Genomic DNA, 12,008 nt, shown 5'->3' with positions numbered 1-12,008 from the left:
AAACCCTTTCACATTCAGAAGTAGCCCAATTTGGATGAGAAGTTATGAAGTCATCCTAGCCCATGGGGAAGAGGAGGAGAGAGGTTGGCATATTTTTTTTTTAGTCTGGTTCCTTCCCCTCAGGGGCCAAGGGTGCGTCCCTCAAGTGAAGGTCAGAGCTCCTGTCAGGTAGCCCTCCCAACACAAACTGGGTTCTAGAAAAAGTTCCTTCTCAGTTTCTTCTAATTCTGTTATTGTTAGTCCCAGGATACCATACTGTCTTTTCTGTTTTTTCTGTGCTGTGTCTATGTTTTTGTAAATAGTTCCTTTATCTCTTTCCTGATTGAACCTTGACTGATATACCATGTATTAAACTGTATTTTAATTAAATGAATCTTTAGTATGTATTTAAATTAAAACTAGGTTCAAGGTAGTAATGATATGAATGTAATGCCTGTTTAAATTTTGGTAGAGCTTTCATATATGTTCTCATTTTGAGGATGTTAAATACTCTTTCAATTTTCATGTAGTTAATTGTAAGTTATTGTTCATTATCCTCTCTTCTTTTCAGATGAAGTTGGAGCCCTTGTTTTTGACATTGGATCCTACACTGTGAGAGCTGGTTATGCTGGTGAGGACTGTCCCAAGGTAAGTGTAATGTTAGAGCTAATTGCATATGTGAGGGCCATTCATGTAGAATTAAATTCATGCAGAAATTCTGACTCATACATGATAAAAGACATTAGTTAGGGGGGAAAAGCAGGTAAAACTTGTATACATGTTTTTGACTCTTGCAGGTGGATTTCCCCACAGCCATTGGTATGGTGCTAGAAAGAGACGATGGAAGCACACTGATGGAAATAGATGGCGATAAAGGCAAACAAGGCGGCCCCACCTATTACATAGACACTAATGCCCTGCGTGTTCCGAGGGAGAACATGGAGGCCATCTCACCACTCAAAAATGGGATGGGTACGATGTGCTTTCTATGGACTTGATTATAGAGTATGCGTGGTGCATTTTAGATATAAAGCAGCAGCTTTTTATAAGTTGAATGTCAGGTATTTTTGTTTTTATTCCACAAACTGATGTTCCAGGCACTGAGAATATGAAGATGTGTAAAAGACTTTTCCTTTTCCTCAAGAGATTCATAGGTAGGGGGGCTAGATGTACTTATAAAATGTGTGGGATAAGTGCTGTTATACAGCTATGTCTATAAGCAGTGGGATTAGAGAGCAGAGGTATTTAAGTCTATCCTAGTGGGTCAGGTATGGTTTTCACAAAGGAGATAACCTTTGTACTGAGTCTGGATTGATGAATAAGAATTCGCCTGATAAGACTGAGTAAAGGAGAGCAGCCAGCACCTGTGAAGAGATGGAGTTGTGGAAGAAGGTCACATGTTTAGAAATGTCATCAATTAAATATGGCTGTAACATTGGGTGTCCTTAGGGCCAGTTGCAGGAAAGGTAGGCAGAGAACAATCACGAAAGAGCTTGTAAACCATGCCAGGGGTGTATTAAGCTGGCAACTGGAAGATAACCCCAAAGGAATTTAAACAGGGACGTGAAATGCTCATCCTTGCCATGTGGAAAGACTATTCTAACAGTAATATGCAGGCTAGACTGGAGAGAGATACTAGAGACAGGAAGATTAGAGTCCAGTTGAGAAATGAAGAGGATTTAAATTATAACACTGATAGCAGAAATCCTGAGATGGCTTTCAGAGATATCTGGGAGACAGATGGTACTTACGTGGTTAGAGAGCTGAAAAGCAGAGAAGGGCCGAGAAAGTTTCCTAGATTTTTTTTTAATTAAAATTTATTGGGGTGACAATGGTCACTACATAGGTTTCAAGTGTACAATTCTATAATACATCATTTATATATCGCATTATGTGTTCACCACCCAGAGTCAGAGAGTTCTCCTTCCAACACCATATAAGTTTTTTAGATTTTTTTTATTGGGATGACTAAATAGAGGGCACCATGCATTGAGGTAGGAGTACAAGGTGAAGGAGCAAGTTTTGTGGTCTTAACGAGGCAACTGTAGTGCTAATACCCAAGTTCGGTTATTCACTAGAAGGACTGACAGGACTCAGCACATATTTGTACTCGTGGCTCAGATTATTACTGAAATAATTCAAACAAAATCAGCAAAGGGAAAAAGAGGAGAATGGAGTGAAGTCCAGAGTAAACCAGTGCACAGCTCCCGAGAGTCTTCTCACCGTAGATCAAAGAGAATATACCTAATTCTTCCGGCATCGAGTTGTAACACCATGTGTGTTGTCTACTAGGGGAGCTCATTAGAGATTCAGTACCCAAGGGTTTTACTAGGGGCTGGTTGTGTAGGTACCGTGTGTCTAGCATGTACCAAAATCCCAGACTCCCGTAGGAACGGGTATTCATCATAGGCCACATTGTACAAACAGTTAAGGCACAGTGATCTACTCTTAGCATTTAGGGAAAGTTTTATGTCAGTGTAGGTAGGGAATTGTTTACCAGTCAAGTGCTCAGATGCCAGCCAAGGGTCAACCTTGTAAGCAGGCCTCTCTCAGTCCTATGTTAACTCTTTTCTGCACAGCAAGTAATTGAATTTGTTACTGAGTTCAGTCTTCAAACATAGGTGCTGATCTAATAAGCAGGTGAGAAAGATTTTAAGACATGGAGTTATGTTACCCAGAAAGAGTTTGAAATATGAGAAGAGGGTTGAGGATGGGGTTCCTTGTGAAAAGGAATAGAGAATAATAATAACCAAATATCCAATAGGGAAGAAGAGGTGCTGATGAAGGTGAATATGAAGGAACATTTAGGGATGGAGGAGAAAATTCAGGAGAGAAGGCCAAGAAAAGAAAATGTCCTGGAAACATAGATGTCCAGTGACTCTCATTGTTTTAGTTGTGACATTGAAATTTCTACTAAGAAGGGGAGAGAGAAGTTAGAGCTACTAACAAAGTCCATTGACAAAAAACAGTCTTGCTAGGCTTGTGGATGGACGTTGTACGAGTAATGACATTTCTTCTTTGGACTGTGGCAGAAAAAGTTTGTAAACTCTTGGGTAGTGACTAGTGTCAGATAATTTAGAGAGGTCAAGCGAAGTTTCAGATCTGAAGTATTCTCTGCATTTTCCCGTTAGAAGGTCAGTAGTGACCTGTGCAGACAGTTTTAATGGAATGTTCAGGTTCAGCTTCGGGAAGACAAAGATATTTTATTATCTGAAGATTTTTGTCTTTAATTTTTTTCCAAATAGATTGTATGGTTTTTGAATTCGTCAGGTCTAGATCACGAGTGTTTTACCATTCTGACAACATACTGGGCCTCTAATAAGTACTTATTGAATATTATGGTCTTGGTATTTTAGGTCTACTAGGTACACTATTTACATTTGGGACAGGTCTTGTGGTTGTGACACTGTTGGGACTGGAGTTCTATATCCAGATGATGATGTCTATATAAAGCACTGGATTATGAAATAGATTTGTACCTAAGTAGGTGCTGTATGTTAAAGTACTTAATGCTAAATCATAGAAACAATCTCTCAAAAGATGATGTATTCATTTTCAACTAGGCATTGTTTTCAAGGTATTAATTTTATATTCTAGTTGAAGACTGGGATAGTTTCCAGGCCATTTTGGATCATACCTACAAAATGCATGTCAAATCAGAACCCAGCCTGCATCCTGTTCTCATGTCAGAAGCACCGGTGAGACCAAGACTTCCTTTTTGTTTCTCTGTTTCTTTCCCCCACTTATTGAAGAATGTTTCCTTTTTCTTTAAAGAAACGTAAAAATTTATATTTTAAATTTTGAAAATTAGGGAAAGGAGGATTAATCTTTAAAGAAATATAACTTTAATTTTATTATTACAATAAATAAAATATTCAAAGAACAATACCAGAGCACCTTAATGGGCTTTGGTAGTTATTTTTTTCCAGTGATTTATTTAACATTTGATTTCCTTGGGCTCCTTTCCATTTTGGTTTTTGAATTGTTCCTTGTGCATCAAGGGCAGTGTGTATCTTGTATCTGCTTTTATACTCAGGTTTTCAGGAGAGAAGTCAAATGTTGAACGAAGGCTGGAAATTGCTGGATTTCAGTCTTTGGAATTCAGAAAATTGTCAGTGTTTTGTTAACTCTTTCTAACCTGTAGTTTCTTTTATGAGTACCAAGTATAAGTGGGAGAATTTGGTGGTTTAAAAGTCATACTTAGGATTTTGATTACTAGATCACTCTTAAGATTTGATAATACTTTATAAGAATCCTATTTCCTTTAATTGAAAAATCTGTAATTTCTAGAATTCATAGCAGCAATTTTACTTATTAAATAGTAGCCAAATTTTAATTTATATTTAATTTATTAACTATTTACAAATAAATAGAAATGAATTAAATATTATAAAGATGTTATGAAGATTATTTGGCATGGTATTATTCTGTTTCTAATGTTCTACATCATTGTTAATAATAGTGCTATAATGAATCTTGAACTAAGTCAACATTTTGGTTTTTAGACAATAAATAACTTGGACTTCTTTTTCCCTCTTCTCAAGTGGAACACTAGAGCAAAGAGAGAGAAACTGACAGAGTTAATGTTTGAACACTACAACATCCCTGCATTCTTCCTCTGCAAAACTGCGGTTTTGACAGCGTATCCTTGAAAGAGTAATGCTCAGTTTTTCTGTAGAAATCAATGTGTTGCTATTGAAGATGATGGCCCAACAGGCAGACACTAGCCAGTTCTTGTTTATTCAGAAGTTTGGGGTGTTTTTCCCTCTTCTTTTTAGCTCTTAGTATTTCTTACTGGAACTGACATACCAGAAGATATGAGAGGGTAATAGGAAAGAAAAACTGAAATCCTGCTTGTTAACAAGGTTTGTTTTCACATTTTGTTTTTAGAAGGGGAATGTGCATAGAAGGCAGTGTTTAAGCCAGTAAGCTTAAGTGAGTTCAGAGATTGCCATTTCCTCCTTCCAGTACCATAGAAAAGTAGAAATTGGCTGTAAATTCACTTAAGATTTCATCATCAGATACTTATAGCAAGCATATTAAGGGGCAGATAAAGAAATATTATATATTTCTGATATATATACCTGATATATTATATTATACTATATTATACTATACCTGGTCTTATTTTACTATAAGTACTATATTACTTATTTTACTATAAGTAAAATAAGACCGGGTCTTATATTAATTTTTGCTCCAAAAGATGCATTAGAGCTGATTGTCCGGCTAGGTCTTATTTTCAGGGAAACATGATAGTTGTTGCAACATTACTGACTATATTCTCTATGCTTTACATCCCCATGACTATTTTGTAACTACCAATTTGTATTTCTTAATCCCTTCACCTTTTCACCCACCTTCCTAATCCCCCTCCCCTCTGGCAACCATCGATTTGTTCTATATCTATGAGTCTGTTCGTTTATTTTGTTTATTTTCTTCTTTAGATTCCACACATAATTAAGATCATAGGGTATTTGTCTTTTGTCTGACTTTTTTCACTTAGCATAATGCCCTCTAAGTCCATTCATGTTGTTGGAAATGGTAAGATTTTCATTCTTTTTTATGACTGAGTAATATAGCCCTTTAAAATTCATTATGTCTAAAACTGAATTTATCTTCTCTCCCCTCAAATTTATTCCTTCTCCTCCTGTCTGTCATCTTATTTCCAGTTGCCCAGACCAGAAATCTTTTATCTTTAACCCTTCAAACGCATCAGTCATCAAGACCTACGTGTATTTTTCCCAACCATCTCTCCAGTCTGTTTATTTCTCTATCCACTGCCACTGCATTAGGTGCAAGCTGTTTCTGGGATTACTGCAGTCTTCCTCTTAACTGCCCATTCTTCACACTGCCATTCTAAATAATCTGTTCGTTGCCAGCCTGTTTTAAGCCAGAATCGCCTTCCACAGTCTCTCTTGCATTCTTCTTCCAGGCTGTACTGAACCAGGTGCATTTGCCTGACCTCACTGTGCTCTCCTGCCTCCTGGCCTGCTTCCATATTCCTGCTCTTCCCCAGCTACCCCTCCCCAGTTAACACTTGGATTGCTCAGGGATTGGTTAGATGTCTCTCTTTAACCCCCCCCAGGGCATCTTGAGCTGTTCTTTTTATAGCTTCTCTTGCTGATCTCTATATCACCGAACAGGATGTCCTTCCAGGCAGACACAGTTGGTTCCCCTTTATGTGTCTTCTGTGCTTAAGGAATGCTCATGCCCAACTGACCGCGCTCCTTTCCTCCTTCATTAAATATCAAACTCATCACTAGGCACATCATAGATGCTCAGTAAATATTTGATGAGCGAGTGAATGGCCCTATTCCTAACAGTGGGTTACGATGTTCCTGTTGCCGCACATGGAAAATGGGTCCTGCTGATAAATCACTGGCTGTTGAATCCACATGGAATGGCTCTTTCCATTGAGTAGGGGGAAATGGGAACTGCCACTCAGCAGCCACATTGTTGAAAGGACACTTCTTTAATTCTGTGTGAGGATGGTTTTAGTTCTTAGCTCAACGTCCACTGTTCTCAACGACCACAGTGGCCTCCCACTGTTCTTTCCAAGTTTCTGTAGATTTTGTTAACTAAATGCTTCTCAACTTGCTGTAAGCCCTTGATTTATCTCCAGAGACTGAGTGGGCTAATTTTGACCAACTTAACAGATGTCTGTCTCGGGGATAAAAGTTTTCCCAAGTTTCTCTCACCACCCCTCTGGAAATCTGTCCGGCCTGTTGTCATTTGTTTTTAAGCCAGAGTCATTATCTGATAGCAATTTTCTTCCCTGGATTTACTTGAACACATTTTAAGCCATAATGTACATGCTTACAAATGCCTTAATAAAACCTTCCTTTTACAATAAACATTATTTTTAGGAGCCTGATCCTTTTCCTTAATGCTTTAAACTAGATTTGCTAATGGTCGTTCTACTGGGCTCATCTTGGACAGTGGAGCCACTCATACCACTGCTATTCCAGTTCATGATGGCTATGTCCTTCAGCAAGGTAACTGTCTCTAACCAGAGTGTATGGAGACAATGTTAGCTGTCGTGAAGACAGTTTCCAAATAATGTCTGTTTTTTAAGAGGTTTAAAAAAAGTCTTTGGTATATAATGTGTATTTAAAACTGATGTGTGGCTTCATGCATGCTTTGAGGGATAGTTCAGTGAATTCTACTTGAAGAAGATTATTCATGTATAAATTCACAGAGGAAATCTGTCCCAAGAAGTTTGGATTTAATGCTCTCTTGTTGAATTTGTTTCATAGGTATTGTGAAATCCCCTCTTGCTGGAGACTTTATTACAATGCAATGCAGAGAACTCTTCCAAGAAATGAACATAGAACTGATTCCTCCCTATATGATTGCATCAAAAGTAAGTGATGATTGAATTTTGTTTTTGGAATTTATCTCTACCTCTTCACCCCATGCTGTGAGCCCTGTTAACCTCGCTTCTGCTCTTGGTACTCAGGAACCTGTGCGTGAAGGATCTCCAGCAAACTGGAAAAGAAAAGAGAAGTTGCCACAGGTTACAAGGTCTTGGCACAATTACATGTGTAACGTAAGTAACCCTTATTCTCTTTATGAGAGTTATAGGCTATCAGTTTTTGAATACACTATGAGTGCTATTTTTAATGATTTTTTAATGATACATTTTTAATGATACAAATTAATGATCATTTTTAATGATACAAATAAAACTAACAGCTTTTTGGGGGGGTGGTTTTCATACTTGCAAATATGTCAACACTACTGTATATTCATTTGGATTACTATGGTGAGACCTGGAAGGAACTTTTGTTTGGGGGTTAAAAACAAGCATTATGGTAGTCTGGACATTTTTTGGTGGAGAAAATGGTTTTTGACCGTAGAGATCTACTGCTATGATTTAGTTATGTTCTATTTCCTAACATCAGTCAGCCAGATAAAAAAATGTGTACTGTTAATAGCTAGAAGCCAGTGAGAGACCCTTTTTACTAAAAATCCATTTCTGAACATATGACTTACTGATATGGGGAGAAGTTAGTAAAACAACCTCCCACACCACAGATATACGCTTGTACAATCATTTCTCATGGTAAACGGATATGAAAGTCACAGTTCACTGTGTCAGGGATATATCCTATGTGAGAGTTTTTTGCACCTAAATACAAAGACTTTTTGTGGGTGTTAAGTACAAGTAAAAATTATGAAGGTGATTAATAATTTTGCTAAAATATTAGACAAGATTTTTCCTTAGCAGCCCAGAGGACATGTATTTCAGAGCAAAATTTTAAATTGATTTATACTATATGCAGTCATTAAAAATTACATAAAATACAATGTATAGCACGTGTGTGTGTGTGTGTATTCATACATAGATAGAGAGGGTGCCAAAAAAGTATATACACATTTTAAGAAAGGAAAAATTATTAAAATTGTAATGCTCAATATATACCGATAACAAAGTAAGTACCATATTTCCCTGAAAATAAGACCTAGCTGGACCATCAGTTCTAATGCATCTTTTGGAGCAAGAATTAACATAAGACCTGGTCTTATTTTACTATAATATAAGATAAATATAAATATAATTAATATCATATAAAATATAATACCAGGTCTTATATTAACGTTTGCTCCAAAAGACGCAGTAGAGCTGATTGTACAGCTAGGTCTTATTTTCGGGGAAACACGGTACAAGTCACATTTGACTTATGCAATTACAAGAGGTGCTCAAAATGGTTACCATTAGTGTAATTTTAACACAGTTTTTCCTTTCTTAAAATGTGTATACTTTTTTTGGCACCCTCTGTATATTCAGGTAATGAAATCTTGCTTGTAAGTCTATACTTATTTTTAAGGTAAAAACTATTTTGAAACCGGCTTTGTTATGCAGGACTGTGAAACAAGAGTTCCTAGTTGTTTTTATCGTATCATTGTTCTGTAACTGATATGATTTATTCTGTCATTTAGCTTCTAATACAGATGTTTAGAATTGGATTTCTTGATTGTCAAGGGTCCTTGCTGGATAGAGTTGTACCCTTGAATGACTTATTCATCCAGGAACGTGGTCCAGTTTCATTTAAGAAAAATATTTTATATATAATGTTACGAAAGTATGGATTGCAAAGACAAAGCTCAATAACCTTGTTTCTTAAACTAACCTTTTAAAAAATTTTATCCATAGTGTGTGATCCAGGATTTTCAAGCTTCAGTACTTCAAGTATCAGATTCAACTTACGATGAACAGTATGTTTTCTTATTTTGTTTATAAGGTTTATAATTTAATACCTCATTAAAACCTTTATCCTAATCATTGAAAAAACTATGTTTCATAAGGGAGGAAATGAAATGATTTGTTTATTTAAAGAAGAATCATAGAATATGCTTAATTGGTCTAAAGGTAAAAAGTTAACAAATAGTGAATAACATTGTAAAAGAAAATAAGATATTTTCACTCTCCTTTCTTACAAGTTGGTTCCTGAGTAGTTTATAATTTTGAAGAGGATTGCTTTTGTTTTGTGTTTCATATGTTTTCAGAGTAGCCGCACAGATGCCAACTGTTCATTATGAATTCCCCAATGGCTACAACTGCGATTTTGGAGCTGAACGGTTAAAGATTCCTGAAGGTTTATTTGACCCTTCCAATGTGAAGGTAGAAAAGCTTATTTCATAATTAGCCTGGCTTTTCCTGTACATGTAACGATCTTGTGTATTTATAAAACCTAAATAATACTAAATTTTTTTATCTGTGCTTTATTTGAAATTCTTCTGTGTCACTACTCATCTTATTTTGTTGTAGGGATTATCAGGAAATACAATGCTGGGTGTCAGTCATGTTGTCACTACAAGTGTTGGAATGTGCGATATTGATATCAGACCAGTAAGTGGCAGTCTCCTGTTTATGGCATAAAGGTATCTTTTAGTGCAGTGAAATGCCCCGAAATCATTATTTAAGTTGGCAGCTTTGGCTGTTGACTTCGAAGGCCATTTTATAACAGAATATGTAAATAGCTGAAGTACTCGAAAAGGAGAAATGCAGTACTCTAGAGCTGTGGTGTCCAGTGTGGTAGTTACTGGCCATATGTAGCCATTTAAATTAAAATCAATAAACATTTAGTTCTTCAGTTGCAGTAGCTACCTTATTAGTGTAGCCAGTAGCTGCTTATGGCAGTGCACTTAGAGAACATTTCCATGATCATGGAAAGTTATTTTGAGCAGTGCTGTTCTTGAGATTTCCTAAAATGTGATAAACCGAAATATGTATTATTACTGATTGTTCTTGTATACAGTACAATAGTTTTCTTTTACCTTTTGTTTCTCAGAAAGCTGTGGTTTAAATTATGTAACTTACATGGAGTGTAATTTAAATGACCTTCTTTACCTTCATATTTTTTGTGCTTTTCCAAGATTTAAATACTAAATCCATATTATATGCCATAGTGGTTATTAGATTGATTATGTCATATTTAAACCCTAGATTCAATTTGTAGTCAACATACTGTCTTGATTTTCTTTTAATTCCTTTGTTTAGAGCATAGTGCTGATAGCAAAGCGTAGATTAAAAAACCATGTTGCCAAAAAGGACTTTGGGGTGGCTATGAAAAATCCACTGTATTTCAAGTAATCCCTGGCAGGCATGTGCTGTTTCTAGGACGCTATGGGTATAAGTATGAAATTTTTAAGTGCAAACTCAAGGCCACTTTTGGGAGAAGGCAAATGAACGGAAGTACATTTACTCTGCGAGTGCTAACTTGTTTTCAGCGAGATTTCTCCTTTTCACTCAAGTTGATTGCAGAGGAGATGCATTTGTACTCCAGCATCTCTTTGAAAACTTAGATGATTCATAACTTTGGAATAAATTTTTAAAACGTGGAATAAATTTTTAACCACTAAAAAAGCAGTGGTTAAGTATTTAACTTTCTGATGCATACATGCCAATTAGAGGTAAATATATTCTTTCTAAGCATGCATTTATTTTTATTTGGAGAAGCCTCCACATGCGGATTTTGAAAAAGCTCTCCGTGTTGTTGTGATGCATACCCATGCGAAAAAGAAAGGGAGCTGTCATCTTCCAGGAATATTGTCAGAGGATGGCTTGTCTATAATAATCATTACATAATCGCGTCTAATTTTAAATACCGGAACCTCCAGATGAGCAGTCTCAGCTGAAGTTGTTACAAAATACACCTCTAAGTAAATATTGGCAGCTATCTGCTCAAAATTATGATGGGTTAAAAACTATTGGAAGTATTTGGAACTAATTTATTTTTGTTTTGTATCCTAGGGTCTCTATGGCAGTGTTATAGTGGCGGGAGGAAACACGCTAATACAGAGCTTTACTGACAGGTTGAATAGAGAGCTCTCTCAGAAAACTCCGCCAGTAAGTTTTGTTTGTCCTTTAGTGATATTCTTCAGTCAGATGTGTCCTTACCACTGGTGTAATGTTACATAGATAAGGTTTGTTTTTCAGTAAATTGATGTTTTGTATGTGCCTGGTACAGTAATATTACTTCAATAAAGTTAGTATCCCTTATTAATCAGATTTTCCTAGGTAACATCTATTAGTTATTCATGTAGTTTTTGAATCTCCTTTTATTCATTGATTCCACACTTAAGTACCTAGTCTGCTAGACACTAGTGACATAAAACATAGTCCCTGGCTGCCAAGGGCTCAGCCTGTTGGGATGAACAGACATGCAGGAAATCACAACTGTGATGTGCTCAGTATGTCTGAACCAGGTGCTATTGGGAGCATCAGAGGAAAGCCTCACAAAGAAGCTGTTTTAATAATGCAACTGGTTAGTAATTTACAAAAGGACATCTAGGTGGAGGAAAAATCATGTGCAAAATATGCAGGGGCAGTGGAATATTCCAGCATCTTTAAGACGCTGGCTTATGTATGCAGAAGTGGGGAGAGCGATACTGCTGGTTGGATGGTATATTCGTTTCCTAGGACTGCTGTAACAAAGGACCACAAAGTAGGTGGCTTAAAACAACCAACTTATTCTCTCTCAGTTCTGGAAGCTTGAAGTCTGACATTAATGTTTCAGCAG

At 36.5% G+C, this 12,008-nt stretch overlaps 1 protein-coding gene across 8 annotated transcripts in view; it reads left to right on the top strand.

Moving 5' to 3' along the window:
* The window catches only part of ACTL6A (actin like 6A), a 29,639-nt gene that overhangs the window by 13,281 nt on the left and 4,350 nt on the right, over positions 1–12,008 (top strand). For 5 of the 8 annotated variants that reach the window (XM_081024603.1, XM_081024602.1, XM_081024606.1 and 2 more), the window contains 11 exons: positions 551–627; positions 777–951; positions 3,577–3,677; positions 4,524–4,621; positions 6,883–6,977; positions 7,239–7,345; positions 7,442–7,531; positions 9,140–9,201; positions 9,493–9,607; positions 9,755–9,835; positions 11,240–11,335. In XM_081024603.1, coding sequence (XP_080880729.1) covers positions 551–627; positions 777–951; positions 3,577–3,677; positions 4,524–4,621; positions 6,883–6,977; positions 7,239–7,345; positions 7,442–7,531; positions 9,140–9,201; positions 9,493–9,607; positions 9,755–9,835; positions 11,240–11,335 — 1,097 coding nt within the window. The remainder of the gene's footprint in view (positions 1–550; positions 628–776; positions 952–3,576; positions 3,678–4,523; positions 4,622–6,882; positions 6,978–7,238; positions 7,346–7,441; positions 7,532–9,139; positions 9,202–9,492; positions 9,608–9,754; positions 9,836–11,239; positions 11,336–12,008) is intronic. The other 3 variants (XM_081024607.1, XM_081024609.1, XM_081024608.1) reach the window with 1 other exon arrangement.

This window comes from Rhinolophus hipposideros, assembly GCF_964194185.1.
Source record: "Rhinolophus hipposideros genome assembly, chromosome: 2".
Classification (NCBI taxonomy): domain Eukaryota; kingdom Metazoa; phylum Chordata; class Mammalia; order Chiroptera; family Rhinolophidae; genus Rhinolophus; species Rhinolophus hipposideros.
This window is presented reverse-complemented; position numbering and strand designations above follow the sequence as displayed.